Source organism: Vicia villosa, linkage group LG1 (assembly GCF_029867415.1).
Source record: "Vicia villosa cultivar HV-30 ecotype Madison, WI linkage group LG1, Vvil1.0, whole genome shotgun sequence".
Lineage (NCBI taxonomy): Eukaryota > Viridiplantae > Streptophyta > Magnoliopsida > Fabales > Fabaceae > Vicia > Vicia villosa.
The window spans coordinates 2,048,633-2,073,130 of record NC_081180.1 but is presented as its reverse complement, the minus strand read 5'-3'; the positions used below and the strand labels follow the sequence as shown (position 1 = coordinate 2,073,130).

The following is a 24,498-nucleotide window of genomic DNA, read 5'->3' as shown; positions in this document are numbered from 1 at the left end:
CCGCACCAATTTGTTGTAAAAAATGATACCAAGAACAAAGTATAATAGGGAATTAGAGAGGAGAAGAAGAACACAAGAATTGGTTATAACTGCTATTCTTTAACTTTCTCTTAAAACAAGATTAAAAGTTTACAAGAATGACAAATAACCTCTCTCACCCTAAATTAGGATTTGCAGCTTAGCAACGATGAGAGACTAGTATGCTATTTATAATAAAACCTAACATACTAACTAATGGGCTTTTTCCACAAGGCCCATTACACAAGCCAACTTAATAAACAAGCTAACTTAACAAATTAGGGTTTAAATACTAAACCTAATTTAACATGCTAACAACCCTAGCATCTTCGACACAAGCATGTGAACAACCTTCGACTTCATGCTTAATCCTGTCGAACCAAGAAGCTACCCTTCGACAATACTAGAGTTCGATCCAATATCTCACAAATCTCCACCTTGGATCTAACTATACAACCTTGCAATACCAGAGGCAACACAAAAACTGTCGAATGCCTCATTGCAAAATTCAAGGCCATTGTCGGTTCTCAACCTCTTGACCTTTCTGCCAGTCTGATTTTCAACCAGAGTCTTCCAACTTTTGAAATTCTCAAAAGTTTCATCCTTAGTCTTCTGGATGAATACCCATAATTTTCTGGAATAATCATCTACTATGGATAGAAAATACCTTGCTCCTGAATGTGATGGACACCTTGCAGGACCCCAAAGATCAGCATGGATGTAATCAAGGGATCCATGTGTTCTTTGTTTTCCTTTGTTGAACTTCACTCTGCAAGATTTTCCAAGTACACAGGGTTCACAAAACTTCAGCTTTTCGACTTTGTCTCCACCAAGCAGATTTTGTTTTCCTAATTCGACCAGACCCTTTTCACTGACATGGCCCAATCTCATGTGCCAGATTTCTGTCTTCGATAAAGGTTTCGTGGATGCAACATTTGTCGCACCACTTACAACTTCAGCCTCAAGGGTATACAAGCCTTGTTTCTTCACGCCTCTCAAGACTTCCTTCGAACCCTTCATGACTCTTAGGATACTTTTCTCTCCTTGAAAAACATATCCTTTCTTGTCGAATTCACCAAGAGAAAGTAGATTTCTCTTTAAATCAGGAACATACCTGACTTCAGTCAACAACCTTATTGACTCATCATGGAGTTTGAACCTCACAGATCCAACACCTGCAATCTTGCAAGCCTTGTTGTTTCCCAGCAATACTGATCCACCATCTTGATCACATAATTCCTCGAACAAGTCTTTGTTTGGAGTCATGTGCCAAGTGAAACCTGAATCCATAATCCACTCTCTTCTCGAGTCACTGCTTGAAACCACAAGAACATCAAATGATTCGAAATCATCTTGAACAATGGCAGCGTTGCCATTATCCTTACCTCCATGATATTTCAGGCGTTCAGGGCACACCTTTCTTATGTGACCCTCCTTCTTACAATGGTAGCATCGAATGCCAGATGCTTCACCACTGTAAGACTTCGACTGGCTTTTGCCTTTCTTCTTGTCGAACATACCATCCTTTCGTAAGAGTTTTCCTTTAACGGCCAAACCTTCGCCAACAGTCGAAGGTTTATGCTCCTTTCGTTCGTTCAAGTCCTTAGAATACAGGGCTGATTGAACTTCTTCAAAGGTCAGGGACTCCCTTTCATACAAGAGAGTTTCTTTGAAGTGAGCATGTGATTGAGGCAAAGAACACAATAGTAACAGCGCTTGATCTTCATCATCGATCTTCACATCAATATTTTCAAGATCAAGAATCAGCTTGTTGAACATATCGAACTGCTCAGCCAACACTTTGTCTTCAATCATCTTGAATGAATACAAAGCTTGCTTCAGGTAGAGTCGATTTACCAGCGATTTGGTCATATACAAACTTTCAAGTTTCACCCATAACCCTGATGCCGTCGTCTCCTTTGATACCTGTCGGAGAACCTTATCACCAAGGCTCAACAAAATTGCGCTGTGTGCTTTCTCGATCATATTCGTCTTCTCCGCTGCCGTCAATTCTGCATTCATGGCTGCCTCTCCCTTCAACGCTTCCAAACAACCCGGCTGAACCAGTAGGGCTTTCATCTTCAAGCGCCACAGACCGAAATCATTCACTCCGGTGAACTTTTCAATCTCATACTTTGTTGAAGGCATCTTCTCCACGCTCACCGCACCAATTTGTTATGAATTCAATGCCACAAACAAAGTATAAAATAAGGGATGAATAAAGGACAAGAAAGAAGAGGAACACAAGATTAGTTATAACTGCTATTCTTTTACTTTCTCTTAAAACAAGATTATAAGTTTACAAGAATAACAAATAACCTCTCTCACCCCAAATTAGGATTTGCAGCTTAGCAACGATGAAAGACTAGTATGCTATTTATAATCAAACCTAACATACTAACTAATGGACTTTTTTCCACAAGGCCCATTACACAAGCCAACTTAATAAACAAGCTAACTTAAAAAATTAGGATTTAAACACTAAAACCTAATTTAACATGCTAACAACCCTAGCATCTTCGACACAAGCATGTGAACAACCTTCGACTTCATGCTTAATCCTGTCGAACCAAGAAGCTACCATTCGACCATACTAGAGTTCGATCTAATATCTCACACCACTAATTATTTAAATTCACATTTTTCCATGTATTTCTTTATTCTCTTTAGACAAAAGTTATATAACATTTTGAACAAAAGAAAATCTATATTTTTTATTCTAATTTTTAATTATCATATTTTTATTAAGTAAAAATAATATAAAAAGCAATATTTTTTTTTTTACTTTAAAGTATTCATTTATATTTTAATGTGTAAAATAGAAAAAGTATAATACTTCTGATAAGATAAATGAGATACTTATAATTTAACAAAAAAAGAGTATAAATAATTTAAGTGGTGCCAATGTTATTTTCCAAGATTTATATAAAAAAGTAAAATAAATTTGTGCTGGTATGGCATTAAAATATCTCAAGTTGATACGAGATTTTCTATATCAGACTCACTGATATGACATGGCAAATATGAATGACAGAGATTGAAGATGAAATGTGTAATACTCTTCTCGCCACATATACGAATGATAAAGATTGAACGTGGAGTGTGTAGTACTATTCTCGCCACTTATATTCACATGCCCCAAGCACCTTTTAAATTGATGGCTATATTTGCTTTGCAATAATTTTTTTTATATAATTGCATTAATTAAAAATTATTCTTCAAATAGTGAATAATAATTTGATAAGTAAAATTAAATAAAACTTAAATGATTTTTCACTTTTATTAATTGATAAATATATCTGTGAAATTATAATTTCTCCAAAAATAATTATAAGAAAAAGTAGTTATTTTTTGTATAAATTAAAAATATTTTTTTTTTTTACAAAACAACTTAATTCTAAATTGTGCAACATCATTCAATTTTGAATAGTGCAGATTTGAATTTACATATTCGTTTATTCATCTAATAAGTGGGGACAATCCTTACCCTACAAGCCAGTTTTATAGGGTTGAGTTAGGTCTAACCACATTTCTTAATCACTAGTTTTTTATTTAACAACATATTTTAGGAACATTGAGATAATGTATATATACTTTATAGATAAAAGTTGTTAATTTATTAAAGAAAAATGATTAAATTGCAATTTTGTTTTGGTATCTCTATTTTATCTCATTCACGTAAATAATTCTTTTATTTCTAATTCAAACAGTTTTGATCAATTCACATATTTTTATAATTAAAATTTACGATATTTATATAATTAAATAATGTGTCATGAATGATGATAAATTGTTATATAAGAACTTTGCAGAACTTAAAAAACAGAATATGTAAGTTACATATCATTAAAAATTTTCAACCTAAAAAAAGAGAGAAATGGAAAAAAAATCTATGTGAACCTTTAAAGTATTCATTTATAGTTTAATATTTTAAATGGAAAAAGTATAATAGTTATGGTAAGATAAATGAGATACTTATAAATTGGAAAAAAATATAAATAATTTAAGTGGTGCCAATATTATTTTCCAAGATTTATATAAAAAAGTAAAATAAATTTGTGCTGACATGACATTAAAATCACTCCTTAAATTAATACTGATTTTCTATATCAGACTCACTAGTATGACATGACAAATACGAACGACAAAAATTGAAGATGAAGTGTGTAATACTCTCCTCGCCACTTATATGAATAATAAAGATTGAAGGTGAAGTGTGTAATACTCTTCTCGCCACTCATACTCACATGTTGAAGTTCGCTTTAATTGAGCTATATTTGCTTTGCAACAATTGGTATTTTTTGTCTATATATAATTGCATTAATTAAAAATTATTCCTCAAATTTTGAATAGTAATTTGATAAGTAAAATTAAATAAAACTTAAATGGATTTACACTTTTATTAATTGATAAGTATATCTGAGAAATTTTAATTTCTCCAAAAATAATTATAAAAATAATAATTATTTTTATATAAATAATTATTTTTTTGTTAAACCAATTTAATTCATAATTGTGCAACAACATTCAATTCTATAGTGTGGATTTGAATTTACATATTTGTTTATTCACCTTAAATAAATAAATAAATAAACAAGTAAAAAAAATAATTTTATTTCATATTGAATACTAATGTATTTTCAAAAGTGTTACTCTTTAATAACTTGTTTTTTAATGAGAATCAAAATAAATAATTAAAGAGCAATTTAAAATAATTATGATCAAATAGAGTCAAATGGAAAATATTTGACTACAGTACTATATGAATATTTCAGCATAATTTTAAAATCAATAAATTATTAAATAAATTAGTCAAATAAAAATTAATAATCAAATAAAAGAAAATAAAGATAAAATAACTTATATTAAAAGATTTAAAGTATGGGAGACAAGCTAATGAAGTTGCTCATGTCTTAATTCGGGCGTAAGGATGAGAATAGGTCACGTCGGGCTACTGGGGCCTATAGCCTATAGCCTAGCCTATTTTAGGTCAGACCTGACCGGACTTATTTGATAAAAAAGACTAGACTTAAATTTTTTTAAAAACCTATTTAATTACATAGGTCAGACTTAGGCTATTAAAAAAATATGAAGTCTTATAGGCCGACCTATATTTTTATATATATATTAAAAATAGTCTAAATAAATTGACCTATATATACATATATATTAGAAAAAAATGCTAAATAAGTTGGTATATATATATATATATATATATATATATATATATATATATATATATATATATATATTCGAAAAAATGACCAACTTAAATATTCATATATAGGTCAACTTATAAGGCTTCTTAAGTAATACAAATTAATTGAAAACCTTAATGAGAAATAGATTTTTAAATAGGTTTTCAAGGTAGACTCCTAAAAAGGCTACACTGAAAAAAAAATCTATAATTATCGTAGACTAGACTCAGACCTTATAAAGTCTAACGCAGCCTTACCTATTCCTAAGTTTTCAAATTTTTAGGGGATGTGACATGTATACAAATTCTTATTACTAATAAAATATTAAAAAAAATAAGTAAACATTTTTCTAGTCAAATTAAATCATATGAAATTTCAATAAATGTTATTAAAAAATATTAATTATACTTATTTTGACATTTGTATAAATATTAAGAAACAATAATTATACTGATTAATGAATTGCAATTATTTGATGAGGCTGGCCATTTCGCCAACGTGGCATTCCAACGGTTCTCACCGGTATGACATGTCAGCTTCGGACGACGGAATTGAAAAAAAAGAAACGTGTTATACTGTTTTCACCACCTCCACTCACACGCCGGAGCACCGTTTAATTGTTGCCTACAACTGTTTCCAAAAAACTGAACTTATTTTGACTTAACACTTAAAAAGTCACGGGTCATTTTGGGAATTTACACCAAATCCCGTGACCCTTTTATAAACACCACATTGTTACTCAACATCACAAGTACATTAGAAAGAAAGAAGTAGTAGAAGAAGAATTTCACTGTGTGAGAGTGAAGTACTTCAAAAAAAAAACAAACTAACAACCACTCTCAGCAATGGCACCGAAAAATCCAACTCCAACTCGCGACACAGAAAAGGCCGCAAACGGCGTTCCACCACCACCGGACGACCGATGTCCGATTGAAGAAGTAGCTCTCGTCGTCCCGGAGACCGACGATCCGTCCCTTCCGGTCATGACTTTCCGGTCATGGTTCCTCGGAATAACCTCCTGCGTTATCCTCATCTTTCTCAACACGTTTTTCACTTTCAGAACTCAGCCTCTCGTTATCTCAGCCATTCTCATGCAAATCGCGGTTCTTCCAATCGGAAAGTTCATGGCCGCAACTCTTCCGACGAAGGAGTACAGTTTTGTTGGATGGCGGTTTACGCTGAATCCTGGTCCGTTTAACATGAAGGAGCATGTTATCATCACTATTTTCGCCAATTGCGGTGTTTCTTCCGGTGGTGGTGATGCTTACTCCATTGGTGCCATTACTATTATGAAAGCTTATTATAAACAAAATCTTAGTTTTCTTCTTGCTCTTTTCATCGTCATAAGCACACAGGTTATTTTTAATTATTAATTATTATTATTACGATTATCTTTTTTTTTTTATATATGATTTTTTATTTTTAATTAGTTCTTTTTTAACATTCCACTACTGAAAATTATTTTAATTAACTTAAATATTTTTTTTTTTTATATTATGATTATTAAATGATGAATTGATGAAGTTTGTCTTTGAGGTCCGTGAAGGTTGAAGTATTTTATTTGCAGATTTAAAAGCTATTTTGTCTGTATATTTGTTTTGTTATCTATAAGTCTATCTGGAATTTGTACCATTTTTTATGCTTGGACTTGATGATGAAAAAGTGTGGAAGATGAGTTGAACTTAATTTAGAATATATATTTTTTATTGTGAAAATATTCTGTGATAAATTTACTTTATATAGTTGTTAAGTGAAATTTAATTTTAATTTAATGTTGTAAATTGGGTTTTGCAGTTAATAGGGTATGGATGGGCTGGGATTCTGAGGAGGTATTTGGTGGACCCAATTGAGATGTGGTGGCCAGCAAACCTTGCACAAGTCTCTCTCTTTAGGTTCACTCTTTTACCCTTACTTCAATATTACGTTTAATTTAATTGGAAATTGCAACTCCTTTATTTACTTGAATAACCTTTGCTAACTACAAAGCACATTGACAAAGAAAGAGCTTTGAATACGACCCAGACACTAGACACGAACACTCTGACACGACATGTTGAAATCAAGCACGGACACCAGTAATAATATGAAAAATGTTAGTAAATGTGAATGTGAATCTGTGATCATATGTGTCATATGTGTCAGTGTTGTGTTGTGTTGTGTCTCTGACACACCTTCGATCTGAATTGTTGGTGTTGTGTACTATATTACCCAATTTGCAAAACCAATTACTTATTGTTTATTTATTTTCAAGTTTGATGTGTGCAAGATTGTTTTAGTGATGTTTCTTGCTGCTAAGTGCAAAGCTAAATAGAAACATCCCAATTATACAGAAAAAGAAAGTGAATGGAGTTGTTAAATAAGTAAAAGGTTAAAGCTAATCAATTTTATCATTGACTTGTAATTACTAGCTTGAAATAGACAATAGAAAAAGACATTTTGTTTAACTTTAGTGGGCACAACACAACAGCCATTATACCAAAATTGACAAGTTGTAAATATGCTGTGGACTGCGCATCTTCACAAGCTGTGAGTTGTTCGGTTGATGTAAGATTCTCTTAGACTAGAGATTATGGCAGTGAAGAAGAAACTATTCTCTAATGTTTCTTTGGTTGTATGATTGACAAATAGGCAAAGACAGAATCTTAATCAAAAGAACTTATTACACAATAGTAAAAACCAATTACTTATTCAAAAAGTTAATTTTGTTGCTTGTTTATTACTACTTTTTTATTCTCTAATACTAGTTTGATTACATCATTAACCTTATGCTACAGGGCACTCCATGAAAAAGATGAAAAATCAAAAGGACTTACTAGGATGCGGTTTTTCCTCATTGCAATGGGTCTAAGCTTCTTATATTATGCACTCCCTGGATATCTTTTCACAGTCTTGACGTTCTTGTCATGGGTTTGCTACGTGTGGCCAAATAGTATAACAGCACAGCAAGTTGGATCAGGTTACCATGGACTTGGAGTTGGCGCCTTCACATTTGATTGGGCTGGGATTTCAGCTTATCATGGCAGTCCTCTTGTTGCACCATGGTCTTCCATTGTTAATGTTGGGGTTGGATTTATCATGTTCATCTATATAATTCTACCTATATGTTACTGGAAGTTTAACACCTTTGACGCTAGGAAGTTTCCTATATTCTCTAATCAGTTGTTCACTCACAGTGGACAAAAATATGACACTACTAAGATCTTAACCAAGAATTATGATCTTAACATTGATGCATACAACAAATATAGCAAGTTATACCTTAGTCCTCTATTCGCATTATCTATTGGATCAGGTTTCGCAAGGTTTACGGCAACCCTCACACACGTAGCATTGTTTAATGGCAGGTAGGCTGCTCTTCTAAGTCTTTATGATAAATTTTTTTCTTATAGACTGTGACGCTCACTGACATAGTTTCGTGTTCGCAGAGACATATTGAGACAGAGCAGGACAGCAATGAGTAATATAAAATTGGATGTGCATGGTAGACTCATGAAGGCTTATAAGACAGTACCAGAATGGTGGTTCCTCATTTTATTATTTGGAAGCATGGCACTATCCATATTAATGTCTTTGGTGTGGAAAGTGGATGTGCAACTTCCATGGTGGGGTATGCTCTTTGCTTTTGCTTTAGCTTTTGTTGTTACCCTCCCAATTGGTGTCATCCAAGCAACTACCAACCAGGTATTAACTCCAATCAATATTTCTTCCATCTCTAGCTTAGTACTTTTCTTTCCCCTCGAAACTTGATTGTAACATAAGTGGTGGTTATCTTTCAGCAACCTGGATATGACATTATAGCACAGTTCATGATTGGGTATATTCTTCCTGGAAAACCAATTGCAAACTTGCTCTTTAAGATTTATGGGAGAATCAGCACGGTCCATGCGCTCTCTTTCTTGTCAGATCTCAAGCTCGGGCACTACATGAAAATTCCTCCTCGTTGCATGTACACAGCACAGGTCTTTTTCACCTCGAAGTCTCCTAGTTTAAGCTCTTCTTTGTATTTTTTTTTTCTTATCAACTATTATTTATTTTTGAAATGTGTAAACAGCTGGTGGGAACTCTAGTTGCTGGAGTGGTGAACCTTTCGGTGGCTTGGTGGATGTTGGAAAGCATTAAGGACATTTGCATGGATGATAAAGCTCACCATGACAGTCCTTGGACTTGCCCGAAATACAGAGTGACATTCGATGCATCAGTTATATGGGGTTTGATCGGGCCAAGACGACTCTTTGGACCCGGTGGATTGTACCGAAACCTCGTATGGTTATTCTTGATTGGAGCTGTGTTGCCAGTTCCTGTTTGGGTGTTTAGCAAAATCTACCCTAACAAAAAATGGATTCCTCTAATCAACATACCGGTTATATCTTATGGTTTTGCTGGCATGCCACCCGCAACTCCAACCAACATTGCAAGCTGGCTATTGACCGGAATGATCTTCAACTTCTTTGTGTTCCGCTTCCACAAACGTTGGTGGCAGAAATATAACTACGTCCTATCGGCGGCACTTGATGCAGGCACGGCTTTTATGGGTGTTTTGATTTTCTTTGTTCTGCAAAATGCAGGCCATACTCTTAAATGGTGGGGAACTGAATTGGACCATTGCCCATTAGCTACTTGCCCTACTGCACCAGGAATTATAGTTGATGGTTGTCCTGTATTCTAATAGAGAAAGCACTTTTTTCTTTTGTATCTGTTTTTGTCTTCAGGGGTGGGAATCAAATTAGGATTGGAGTATAGGTGAAGGGACTACGTCAATAACCAATTGCTTAGCAATTAATGTGTACATGCTTCTTGCTTGTTACCATGATGAAGGGTTTTCATTTTTTGTCTTTTTTTACCTGCCTTATTAAATAGATATGTAGTGAATTGGTAATGGAACAAAATTTGAAGTCTGATACATTCATTTATGGTGATCTACATATTCATTCATTTTGGTGAAAGACACTCATGCTTTGAAGTGGCATGGAATCTAATACCAAAAGGATTATGATTCCTCAAGCATCTTATCGATCACACACACAAATTAGGTAAGAACTGAGAGCATTTTGTGAAACGGGGAGAGTTTGATCTCTCTCCAATACTTTCTTACCTGAAGGGAGGAGGTAGAGCTGTCAATATGGGCTACCCGGCCCTAAACAGGCCGGCCCTAGCGGGCCCTGAACTTTTTAGGGCTGGGCCAAAAAGGCCATGTGTAATATGGGCTCGAGATTTACTACCCGAGTCCGGCCGTAGATGGGCTTCGGGCTACCCGGCCCTAAATGGGCTTTTTTATTTAAAAAAATTCAAATAAAAACTCCATAATATTTATTATAAATAAAATTAAAAATTATGTTATTTTAAACATAATACATTTTTAAGTACTATATTATCTCTTATAAATATTTTAATGTGTTTCTAAATACGATATATTTCTAAATTGTATAAAATAATACTTGAATATTTATTATAAGAGAAAACTATTATAATACGATGAAAAATATTAATTAAATTAATGTATAAAATTTAAAAGAGAAAGATTAAATAAAATAGAGATAAAATTTAGTGAAGTGGGAAAAATCAATATGCTATTTTGGAGTAAGATAATATAAATTTTAATAAATTTTTTTAAACTTTATGATTATGCGGGCCTAATGGGCTGCCCACGGCCATATGGGTTAGCCCTAATGGGTAGCCGGCTTTTTAGGGCTGGGCTAAAAAGGCCCTGAAAAATATGGGCTCTAATTTTGAGGCCCAAGTCCTATGATTTTTCGGGCCTGGTGGGCCGGCCCATATGGGCTAGCCCATTTTGACAGCTCTAGGAAGAGGGATGCATATCTATAAACTAGACACCAAAGTTTGAGTTTTAAGTTTCAACCTACTTTTTTCAGATTTTGCAATTTTCACCATTAAACTTCCTGCATCTTTCACCTTTAACTGCTCCTTTAACTGCTCTGGCTAACATACGCACAGGTTTAGAAGGCTTAGAATTTGCCATAGTTTAATTGAGGCTAAATAAGATCTTTGTTATGAAATTAACCAAAACAATATAGACATGAAGAAGAGATGAATGGGAGAAAAAGTAATATTGTATTATCATCTTCTTTCAAGTTACCTTAACATTGCAACATGATCCATATTTATAGTACATGACCAATAACAACCATTAACTCAAGGAATACACAAAGGTTAGGAACTTAATTTATAGGAGTTAAGGAATTTAGAAAGATTGGGGAAAATGAACATCCACATCTATTTACTATTATTCATAACACTCCCCCTTGGATGTTCATTGAGGATATGCCTCGTTAAACCTTACTAGAGAAAACCCAGTGGGAAAAATTCTAGTGAAGGAAAAAGAGTACAATATCCTTTGAATGTGAATTGCCTCGTTAAAAACCTTACCAGGAAAACCCAGTGGGACAAAACCACGGTGAAGGGAAAAAGAGTGCAAAACATATGTATTTCTCCCCCTCATGCAAACATTTATATGTGTGGTGATATTCTTTGTAGTTGTTGCTTAAAATGTCTTCTTCGAAGCGACTTCATGTAGTGCTAATAGTTATGCAGGATTTGATGAAGTTGTTGCCATGAGTTGTTTCATAGATCTCCATGAAATGGTTGTACCATCACATGTAAACAAATAACCTGTTTCTGATCTACTATTTTGAGAATCTCACAAGTAACCAGCATCTCTAAGATAACAAAGTATATGTTTGACTCCGTTCAAATGTCTTCATGTAGGCGAATAATTGTATCTTGGTAATAGATTGACCACAAACGATATATCGAGACGTGTATAATTAGCAAGGTACATTAGTGCTCCAATTGTACTAAGATATGGTACTTCAGGACCAAACAATTTATATAATCATTTTCTTGAGGCCTGAAAGGATCTTTCTCTACATCTAATGATATAATAATCATTGGAGTAGACAACGAATGAGATTTGTCCATATAGAAATGTTTCAACACTTTTCTATATAATCTTCCTGATGTACAAATATTTCATTGTCCAAATTCTCAATTTGTTAGCCTAGACATAATTTTTGTTTTTCCTAGGTCCTTCATCTCAAACTCTTTCTTTAAGGAATTTATAGCTTTTGGAAGCTCTTCAAGAGTTCCAATAATATGTATGTCATTCACATAGATAATAACTAGTATTGCAAATGCTTTTCCACGTCATTTTATGAAAATCAAGTACAAATTGAATTATTTGTATATTCATCATTTAGTAAATATTCTCTGAGGCGATTATACCACATGCATCCAGATTCTTTCAGCTCATACAGAGACTTGTTCAATTTGATGTAGTAGTTTTCTCGAGATCCATAATTACGTGCCTCTGGTATATTGAACCTTTCAGGGAGTTTCATGTAAATGTCACTATTAAGTGAACCATATAAATAAGATGTCATTACATCCATCATGTTTAAATTAAGCCCTTCATGTGTTACAAGGCTAATTAATTATCAAAAATCAATTGAATCCACTACAGGTGAATATGTTTTATCAAAATCAATCTTAGGTCTTTGTGAAAATCATTGAGCAATAAATCAAACTTTATATCATTCTTATTTTTTCTTTTTCACAAAAACTCATTTATATCCATTTAGTTTCACACCATGAGGTGTTCGGACTACAGGTCCAAAAGTGAGTCACTTGTAAAGTGAGTTTAATTCATATTCAATTGAATATATTTATTTTGGCCAATTCTCACTTAGTATCTAATCTTTAATAGACTTTGACTCATGATCCTCGTTATCATTGATCACTTTTAGCGCTATATTGTATACAAAGACATTGTCAATATTGACTTTATTTGGTTATCTCAAATCCGGTTCCATTCCATTTCATCCATGACATAATTTATCGAGATCTCTTTATTTCATATTTCAAGTACTTGATTTGTTCTTCTGGAACTGAAAATTAAATTAGATCAAAGTGCTCTTAGCATTTTCATATCCTCACTTGGGTCATCTTTAGTTTCTTTTCTTAGTAGAGGACTTTTAACATTGGAACCGACTTTCATACCATGCTTCAGGCGCAGCTACAACTCATTTGCAATATTATATTATCCAATAGGAGAATCCACTTTGAGTGGAGTATTACCAGCTGATAATTTATTTCATAAACTTTGCAAATGAATAATATTTTGAACTTTTGGTTCATATTGATTTGTACGAGGATCAAGACAACAATTTATTTTAACTTGTTCATTTGAACTTCTTGTTCATGATTTCAGCTGTTCATTTCCCTCCCCCTAATATTGGGAAAATTAATTTATCAAGTGATAATCAGCCTACTGGGCTGCAATCAAGTATTTGATTATTTTCTCAAATTATATCCTCAAAATTGAGAGTCATTTTATTATATTTTTCCAATATTCTATCATGACTCATCTTAATGTATTATATTGGAGCAATTGGAATTTACACAACACATCCAAATGTTCACTAAGATGAGAAGTATTAGAATAAATTAGGGAGGACTAAGATATAGTATCTTGTTGGCTTAATGCGAATAAATATATTAATATCATACTTAGGGTGTTTCAAATATATAATTTAGAATTGATGATCTCATAAGTATCAACCATATAATTAACTTTAGACGTCTAAAAAATGGATCTTCGGGTTCATTTTCTTTTTATGAATATATATGATATTCAATATCAATTTTAATAATATATGTGATACTTATACATGAGTTTCTAGAAAAAAAAATCCATAAAACAAGATCTTAGTATAATTAGTTGAGAAAATAATTTCACAAACTTCTGGTTGTGAGTAGAGACATATGCATGATATTTTAGTCGATGCAACAATTAATGTCATCAAAATGTAATTTCTCACATTTTTATTTTCCTTTACAAACACACAACAATTGACTGGATTGAAGTAACTTCTGGTTCTTCAATACAAATTATTCGCATCATATTATATCCGAGATGACCCAACCAGTTTTACCAACGACATATTTAAGTGTAATTTATAAACTACTGGTTTACAATGACATGTGCTTCAATTGTACTAATATAAGTGTAGTACAAGTCTGAGGAAAAAGAAGGTAGCTTTTCTATTACACATTTTCTGTCCAAATTGTGTTGTGTAATACAAAGATATTTGATACCTCCAATATAAGTCAAAACCAATATAATAGTATTTCATTATTAAACACTTTAATCAAATACATTCATATGAACATATGATCATATAATTATCAAACAATTACCCCTTATAAAATTAAACATATTTAATCATACAATATTATATCACTATAATTATATCGTCATATAATTAATTTGATTTACTATCCTTCAGGGATGGATAAGTTCTTCAGGAACTATAAAAATAATTTATTTTTCTATCCTTCAGGGATGCTTGATAAGTTCTTCAGGAACTATCTAAATAATTTGTTATAAACAATAATCTAAAATATATATATATATATATATATATATATATATATATATATATATATATATATATATATATATATATATATATATATATATATATATATATATATATATATATATAACCATCCTTCTGGGATGCGTTAAAATCATTTGTGTCATTTTTCTGGAATGACAATCTTTTAATGAACATATTACAAATTATGAATTTTTAGATCGATACAACAACAAAAATTTATGAAATCCTTCAGGGATATTTTAATATTACTCTTGAAATATTTTTGGGATGCATGAAGATCACAATTGATATTATCCTGAGAGCTTCGTTTTACTTAGAAAATTACAATATTTGCAATCCTTCATAGATGTATACCATTAAATTATGAAAGAAAATTGGATCATTTTTATGAAATTTTATTTCTCAAAAAATGTAGGTTACAAATCTTTACAATCATCAATAAAAGAAAAATAAAATTTCTTTGTGAAATCCTTCTGGGATACTTCACTATTATTGATTCAATCATCTAGAATTCGATAATATAGGTGATGCAATCATTTTTCAAATTTTTAACATAACTGATGCAATCCTTCTGGGATATGTTACTAGTATAGATGCAATCCTTATAAGATTCATTAATATCATGATGAAATCACAAATTTTATTTTATAGTTCTTCAGGAACTCAATCACATTTTGTAGTTCTTTAGGAACTCAATCACAAATCTTTTACTAATAAAAATAATAATATTTATAATCCTTCTAAGATTCAATAATATTATAGATGCGACCTTTTAAAGGTGATTGGATATTGAATTCTTCTGAAATTCATCAATTATCACAATAATCGATTAAACTCAATCTTTGAACAATAATTTGGAGATAGTTTAATATTAATCTTTAGTTCTACAAATATCACATCACAAACTATTTTCATAAACAACGGTCGAGAAAAATTATTCTTTGTGCAATCCTTCAGGGCTTGAATATTAAATTAACACTTTTATGTGTTAAAATTCAATTCCGGGCAAACATATAGAAATGCCTTAATGTTAAATTCTTCTGGAATTTAACAAGAATGATCAAAGAAATCTAATATTATTGTACAAGGTAAATCAATTTCTCTACAAAATATATAAAAAATAAACATATTTATATGAAGGAAAAAATAGTAACAAAAACATGAATTATATTATATTGGTTCAAATATATTAAGATTAGAAAAATAACGTAGAACATGACTATATCATCACCCGCGTTGTAGAGTATCGTGCTGATAACGTGTTATGAAATTAACCAAAACAAAACAATATAGAGATGAAGAAGAGATGAATGGGAGAAAAAGTAATATTGTATTATCATCTTCTTTCAAGTTACCTTAACATTGCAACATGATCCATATTTATAGTACATGATCAATAACAACCATTAACTCAAGGAATACACAAAGGTTAGAAACTTAATTTATAGGAGTTAAGGAATTTAGAAAGATTGGGGAAAATGAACATCCACATCTATTTACTATTATTCATAACAATCTTATAAAATATGAAAATTTCTTATCCCATCCTATATAGTAAAAAAGCATCCTATGAAAATTCGAAAATATCCTTTGAAAATTTGAAAATGTCCTTTCAAATTTTAAAAATGTATTTTCAAACGCACTTAAGTTTTACGTAAACACTTTTAAGGTGAAATTCACCCTAATTTTTTTTTCAAAACTGAGTTCAGGGATATATTTTCGGATTCACTCTATATCCATACACCAAATTCATTAATAAATGAGTCACATCTTCGTTTTACATTAAAAAAAATCCAAAATTATGCTTCCTAAAAAATTATAAAGTATACTTCCAAAAATAGAAACAATAGCCGTAGAAGAAGGTGTAGGGCAGAAGTTCCTATTTAATAGAATTATTATTAATTTTCTAAACTTTATTATTCAACACTTTGGATCCTCTCCTTTATTTTTTTCTCCTTCCCTCTCCATCTTCTCTATCTCTCTTAATTTCATTCTCTCTTTATTATTTTTTGTTTTTTAATGATGAGTGAGAGTGAGATTAAGAGAGAGATAGAGAGGATGGAGAGGGAAGGAAAGAAAAATGAAGGAGAGGATAGAAGTCCCATTATTCAAACACAGATTTTGAGGGGACATGACATGTACCAGTAAATTAAAAGATACAGTAACTCTTAAATCAGAGCTTCTGCATTAGACCACTTGTAACAGAGGTGTTGAATATATTTTTCAATAGTTGAATGTTTGCAATAGATGGTTGAATGAGGTGTTGAAAGTGACATAAATTAATTTGTGTTGAAAACATTCAACATGTTGAATAAGAAATGAGTGAGGGCCACTTATAATACTTTACAAAATCTTATTGGTTGTTGTGATTGTTTATATTTTTATCCCACCTTAATTATTTGTGGTCAATTATTTTATAGAAAATCAATTTTTTTATTTTCACCAATAAATTTTATTTATTTTTATTAAAATTAAAATAAATTATTAGATTAAAAAAATATTTAAGTCTTAATTATTTTAATTTAATTTCAATCGACAATTGTTATTAATATATAATCACAAAAAAACATAGAAGAATATAAAAATATCAAGTAAAAATGGTGGGGTAGGGTGTTGAATTTTATTAAACAAAAACCATTGTAGTGAGTAAAAGTTGAATTATTAAGTGGAAGAGAGAGAGAAGATGATGTGGAGTGTAAAAAGTGAAAAAGGAAGGTGTTGAATATATAAACCATTGTAGATAGTCTTAAATCCACAATTGAAAAATGATTCTTTATATTTTCAGATAGAAAAAAATAATAGACGTAATAGTAGGAGAAAGCATAAGTCGTAGGAATTGGTGATTATGGAATTATTCTTTGATTAATTTCGAAAGTATATTTTTAGACTATTTTTTTATAAAAGGAAGGTGTAATTAGGGATGACAGACAAATTCAAATCTGTAGGTAGGGGTGTTCATTGGTTCGGGTAAATTCGAACCAAATTAGAATCCAAACCAAACCATAGTATTTGGGTTGGACATTTTTTCAAATCAGGCAGGAACCGACCAAACCAATGAAATCCAATGACAATTGGTTTGGATATCAGATTTTTCAATTTTCTACCTATAAACCCAACCCAAACCAACCATAATTATTTATCATGAAAATTATTTTCAAGCATTCAACTTCAAGAAAAAAAGTGAAATGACGTATGTGGACAAGTTGTGATATTTTAATTTGTTATTAGAAAATTGTTAGTGTATTGTGGTAACTGATCATAAAACTTTGAGGCACATTCATTATCATACTAACTCAAGTGATTAGTTATAGATTCTAAGCAAACAAGTTCTGAAAACTCAAGACTTGACTATCTGGAGATTCAAGTATCATGACTCTACTCATGCTTCAAACATTTAGCATCAAAAGCCTCTGTAGTTCAGAAGACAAATGTTCCCGTTAGCAATGATAAGTACACAGTACGGAAAAGCTTTATCCCACTACTTCTCCACTAGCTTGAATTGTGGAAAAGGAAATACGTGGCATTACTACTCTCAATCATTGTGTAACGACTCTATCAATAGCCAATTGTCCTTCAACGACTATAATTTTCTCGGCTATATAAAGGAGAGGATCATATGCTTAAAGTTATTGTTGGTGTTCAATGTTCAAATGAAAGATGTCCCTGTTGAAACATAACATAACCATCAACCAGTATAACAACAACAAGAACGATTGTTGATAAAATGGCTCTTTAAATCATTTTGTTGATAATGAAGATGATCATGGAAGTTTCAATTATAAATTCACAACATGAATGTTGTGCTCTGGAGCGATTAATAAATTATATAGAGTAAGGGTTGTTGTCCCGAATACTCTAAGGTGAATCAAGATGAGGAAGTTCTTCTTTTTGCTACATCAAGATCAACAAAGCTTTCAAAAGCTTATGAAGAAGAAGATGTAAGAAATTGAAGTGCTTTGGATTGTTTTTTTTTTTTTTTGGAGTAAAATGTAAAAATTTTATTACCAAAACAATTTAAACATGCCGATCACAAACCGATCCAGGCAGCTAGAAAAGACAAAAAAACAAGAAGGACATCATTCTAAACCACCAACATCAACAAAACTAACTCAGCTAACTGACAGGTTTTCCAAAGTCATATGGTTCTTCAAAACTCTCTTGGCACAAGCTCTGATAACAATGGTCGGCTTGATCCTATTCATAATATCACCATCCGCATTCTTATGGTTAAAGATTCTATCATTGCGCATTTTCCATAAATGATATATAACTTCAGCAATGGCAAGCTTAAGGAGGCATCAACGCCATCCCTTCTTTGCAGTTTCAATACATAACCATTTCTTTTCCTCCTCCCACCCCTTACAGCTTCGATAATAACCTATCTAACCCAAGACACGGTTCCAAATGTTACTGGTAAAGTTGCACAGGAAAAACAGGTGTTCAATGCTCTCAGGCTGCCCACAAAAGATGCACTTTCCATCAGTATGAATATTGATCTTCAGCAATCTATCTTTGGATGGGAGCCGGTTTAGAATAGCAAGCCATAGGGTAAAACACGCCCTAGGTCTAGCATAATTTTGGACTAAAAGCTTTCTCCAAGGTTGATTTTCATGCCTTCCCCTCAGTTCCTTATACATAGCATTGGTGTTGAATTTGTTCTGCTAAACACTGTCACTCCAATATTCACTCTGCATAGTAAGATCTCGCACCTTAGCTATGTTCTTTAGTATCCACGAGCTAGTAGTCTTAGGTTCCCAATGCATTATGCTTCCCCCTTTCAGATAGTAGGCTCCAATCCACCTAATCCACAGTTTATCCGATTTCATATGGAGATTCCACAAAAGTTTCAGAATAGTAGCTTTGTTCCAATCTCTTAAGTAAGTCAGATTCAGACCACCTGCACTAGAAGGGAGGCATATTTTATCCCAAGCCACCAGGGCCTTTCTACCCACAGATCTGCCAGACCAGAGAAAATTCTTACAAATAGTTTCAATTCTCTGGATTATTGTTTTTGGGAGTGGAAAAGCTTGCATCCAGTATCCAGCTATGGTCATCAAAGTACTTTGGACAAGTTGCTTCCTACCTGCATAACTGAGCAAACTAGCAGACCAGTGATGGATCTTCTCAAGCATTTTGTCAATAATAGGTTGGCATTGGTTCACAGTGAGTTTCCTTGTGGATAAAGGAACTCCCAAATATTTGAATGGTAAGGAACCCACACCAAAATTGCTGGCAGCTGCAAGATCTCTTTGCTCCTGATCCTTTAAGCCCCCAAAATATATCTTACATTTTGCAGGGTTTGCCTTTAAACCAGTTGCCTCTGAAAATTGATGAAACTTTCCCATCAAGTGCCTGATAGACCTGTCATCTCCTCTTGCAAACAGTAGTAGATCATCTGCAAAGCAGATGTTGGTAATCCCTAGCTTAGCACATCTAGGATGAAATTTAAAACCTTCCTCTTTTCTGAGAGTTGCCAGGTGCCTATGTAGATATTCCATAACAAGGGTAAAAAGAAGAGGTGAGATGGGATCACCCTGTCTCAACCCTCTTTTAGCTTGTAGCACACTACTTACATGCCCATTCACCAAGTACTTGTATGATACACCTCTGACCATGGTCATAATCCAATGAATAAATTGACTAGGAAAGCTCATTTCTTGCATGATTTGTTCTAAAGAGTCCCATTCCACAGTGTCATAGGCCTTCTGTAGGTCAATTTGAATAGTACACCTGGGTGATAAATGCTTCTTATTATAACCTCTCAACAATTCAAATGCCAGGATGATATTGTCATGGATGGTTTTTCCAGGAAGGAAGGCACTTTGGCTATCATCCACAACAGAATTAATCACTGTGTTTAGCCTATTTGTGAGAACTTTGGAAATGATTTTGTACAGGGTAGTACAACAAGCTATAGGTCTCATATCTGTCATTGTCTTGGCAGTTTTTGTTTTGGGGATTAGGGTTACCAGTGCACAATTAACTGCTCTATACATCCTATTGTTCACAAAGAAATCATGTACTACCTTCATAAGATCCTGTTGAATAACACTCCAACTAGCTTTGTAGAACTTGGCATTGTAACCATCCACTCCTGGAGCCTTAGAATCACCCATACTAGTGATGGCCTGCCAAACCTCAGTTACAGTTACAGGTCTAATGAGGCTCTCCTGTTGTTCTCTATTAAGTTGGTCAACCAATCCTCAAACTACAAATGTCCACCTGTTTTCTTTGGGTAGCAGCTTGGCCAATGAGCTTTGAGTAGAAAGAAAGAACTTCCCTCTCAATGTCTTTCTGTTCAGTCAGTTTATTCCCATTTGAGTCTTCTAAATCCTGGATATGAACATGTTTATTCTTGGATTTCAGATTTGCATAGAAGTAGGCATTATTGCCATCCCCCAAATTTATCCAATCACATTTGAGTTTTTGATGCAAAATCTTTTCTTCCAGTTCAGCACCTTTCATCACTTCCTCAGTCCAATGCTTAACAGAGTTGCACATATCTTTGTTCATTTGATCCGAGGCTAGTAAGGTTTGTGCTTGATCCAGCTTATCTCTACTCATCTTCAGATTCCTAAGGCCCTCAGTGATATGCCAATTCAAACCTTTCATGCAGTACTGCAGCCTATAAAGTCTCTTCCAGAACTGTTCCATTGGGTTACCTTGGGCCAGGGGTATCCAGTTAGCCCTTAATACATTAATAAAATCCACATTGTCAGCAGCACAATTTAGAAATTTAAACCTGTGTTTAATTTTCCTCACTTGCTGAGAGCTATCCAGTTTAATTCTCAGAGGAGAATGATCAGAGATATGGGGGTTTAGAACCTCAACACTACTATTAAGAAATCTTCTATGCCAATCAGCATTCACAAGGGCCCTATCAATTCTAGAACTAATTGGATTAGCCTCTTGTTTATTTGTCCAAGTAAACCAAGCTCCACTAGTTTCATGTTCAGAGAGATTGCTGGTATGCATCATGTCCTCCATGTCAATATATTCTGCCAAGTGTATATCATTACCTCCAACTCTATCACCCACTCTCAGAATGTTATTTAAATCTCCTACCACCATCCAAGGCCCCTGCAGCTGGGCACTTATTCTATTGATGTCATGCCATAAAGTCCTTCTATTATTAAGTTGATTGTGTGCATATACAGTGGTGAGATGATGAAAAAAAACACCCTCCTTAGTATAAACAGAACTATGAATAAGCTGATCAGTTGCTTCACTTGGGATGATGCTCCACACATTAGGATCCCAACCTAACCAGATCCTGCCATTCACATGGTATTCATAGTTATCACTATAACTCCAATTCAGTCCCAGTTTCTTCCTAATAGACTCACTGTTACCAATCTTTACCCTAGTTTCTAGTAAAACTAAACAGCTAACCTGCATCTTCTTGAGGTGGACTCCTACCTCCAGGTATCTAGCAGATTTATTGAGTCCTCTCACATTCCAGCAAATCATGTAACACCCTCGATATGAGAGCTTTCTCCAACCAAGAGACCTTCAAAGCCATTCCTGGTTTCAACCCTATCATTTGCATGTTCCTTGCCTTTCCTACTTTTACTTTGGATGGTTTTCCATGGTGCTTCCACATTCTTCACTTGAGCAACAGGGCTACTCAATTCCTTTGAGTTTGTAGGATGCACAGTAGGCTTATTCAATTCATCTGAGCTTTTGGGCTGATCAGGTGGTTTTTTCTGCTCCCATACCCGTGGTGGTTCTTTCTTATGCTTACCTCCATCCAGCTTTGGTTTACATTCATGTCCAACCTTATTACAACTTTTGCAAAAAGGAGGTCTCCATTCATATTCCACCTGCTGAATCATTTTCTCACCCTGCGGATTTCTGATTGTGATATGTTGTCTTAAGTCTTGAGTAACATCTACTTCAGTAAGCACACGAGCATACGATACCCGGAGCTTTTTTGTTGTACACTCATCCGTCATGATAGGTTTACCAATTGCACTAGCTATTTTCCCAATACTCTGATCCCCCCAGCAATATAGAGGCAACTGAGGGAACATCACCCAAATAGGTAAAACCCTCAATATGTCATCCTGCAGAGTGAACTTCGGGTTCCATTCGTGGAGCAGAATAGGTTTCTTGAAAATAGAATACGGGCCTCTCATTAAGATTGCATCCCTATCCGCTCTATCTTTGAATCGGATAATGAAGTAGCCTTCTTCATTATAGTATAGATCTGGTAATGTCACAAAATTCCATGTTATGGTCATAAACTTCTTGACTGCATTCATCGATAGTTGCCAATAGCATACATGATCAGAGCATTTTTCCAGAACTCCATCTCTGATGCCACATTTGTTGCTTCAAGTTGGACTTCAATCTCTCCATTTATGATATGTGGTGCCGTGTATGATAGTTCGCTACCATTCGATGGGAGACGATTTCCTTTAATCACATCAACCCACAGCTTAGGATTCGGGTCAGTCTCTCCCACCGTCTCATCAGATTTGCCTTCCATATTTGGTACCTCCTTGATTGTTTCCATTGTTTTCACCTCAGTTCCAGATTTAGTCGTAGGTCCTACGAAACCTTGTTTACTAAGGATTGGTGTTGACGAGAATACCCTCACACTCGCCGGTGGAGTCATCGCCGCCTTTTTCTTCGGCCGGCCACGCCCCATGTCCAATCCAAGGATAGATACAATCCTAGATCCCCTCTGCCGTGGTCCCTAACCCTAAGGTTAGGAGTTTAAACCAACACCAAAGGTTCACTGTGAGTGTTACTACCCCTGTTCTTCAGTACGTACGTCACCGGAAGCTCAAACGTAGTCGCAGTCGGAAATCGCCAGATCCAATCGGAAATCGCCAGATCCAAACGTCAGTATTTTTAAGTGCTTTGGATTGTTGTCTGTGAAGAAGTTACTTGAAGAAAAAAAGACTATGCATTGAAACAAAATGTAATATTCTTAGTATGTATTAGGATCTTCTGATGTAATTAATTGAGTTTACACATGCTTGTGTAAAAGCATTGTATTGTAAGCAAACCTTGTAAAAACAAACAGTTGTCTGTTCTTTCTAAAGGACCAGTTGGTCAGAAGCTTTAGGAAGATTCTCAACAATTCTTCTAAAGGACCAGTTGGTCAGAAGCTTTAGGAAGATTTGTGTTCCTCAAAGTACCGGTTAGGTCAGAAACTTTGGGAAGACTAAGATGGTAGTCTTATTGGTAGTTAGTCACAACAGTTGTTTTTGCAGGTTGTAATAAATTTGGTTATAGTGGTTTAAGTCCTTGAGTTCAAGACGAAATCACCTTGGTAGGGTGGACTGGACTAGCTTGAGAGTTTCTCAAGTGAACCAGGATATATCGTGTGTTATTTACGTTTGTTTATGCTTTACTCTTCTGTTTATGCTTCTGCAATGCATTTGAAAACATCACTTAACACAACTATCTTAAGAGACGGAAAATTTATCAAGTGTGAAAACCCAATTCAAACCCCTTCTTGTGTTTTCCTCACACCTTCAAAGTCCCTCATGGAATACTAGAAGTTGCACACTGCAGCACTCAGAAGCAGCTTGCAGATATTCTGACAAAAACTGTCAAGACTGAACACTTTATCCATTTGAGGGATGGAATTGGTGTTGTAGAATTTAATTAGTCGAATATGAATTAATGGATTGTGTTAGAAGTAATTCCTATTTAAAAGTATTTGTATTATTCATAAGCAAAAGCTTCTAAGGTTGCGTCCCATAAGTATGTTTAACTTCTGGGGTCCTAATTGTTTGTTAGCTTAGATATTAAGTTTACTTTTGTTAGGGCTTACATGGAAGTTTATTTTGGGTATTTAAAGCAAGTTTGTAACTAGATTTTTAGTAAGATTTATGTATAGAGTTTATTTC

The 24,498-nt window shown here is 33.6% G+C and overlaps 3 protein-coding genes across 3 annotated transcripts; 1 reads left to right on the top strand and 2 right to left on the bottom strand.

Annotated features, from left to right (window-relative positions):
• The first annotated feature begins 5,958 nt into the window (after positions 1-5,958).
• On the top strand, positions 5,959-10,052 carry LOC131626471 (oligopeptide transporter 3-like). Its single transcript, XM_058897285.1, has 6 exons — positions 5,959-6,571; positions 7,011-7,108; positions 7,991-8,560; positions 8,642-8,897; positions 8,993-9,175; positions 9,268-10,052. The coding sequence occupies exons 1-6, from the start codon at positions 6,062-6,064 to the stop codon at positions 9,880-9,882; spliced, it is 2,232 nt and encodes a 743-aa protein (XP_058753268.1). The 5' UTR covers positions 5,959-6,061; the 3' UTR covers positions 9,883-10,052.
• A 10,772-nt stretch (positions 10,053-20,824) lies between these two features.
• On the bottom strand, positions 20,825-22,102 carry LOC131645245 (uncharacterized). Its single transcript, XM_058915919.1, has one exon. The coding sequence runs from the start codon at positions 22,100-22,102 to the stop codon at positions 20,825-20,827; it is 1,278 nt and encodes a 425-aa protein (XP_058771902.1).
• LOC131645244 (uncharacterized) lies at positions 22,099-22,896 on the bottom strand. The gene has a single exon (XM_058915918.1). The coding sequence runs from the start codon at positions 22,894-22,896 to the stop codon at positions 22,099-22,101; it is 798 nt and encodes a 265-aa protein (XP_058771901.1).
• Positions 22,897-24,498: the final 1,602 nt, after the last annotated feature.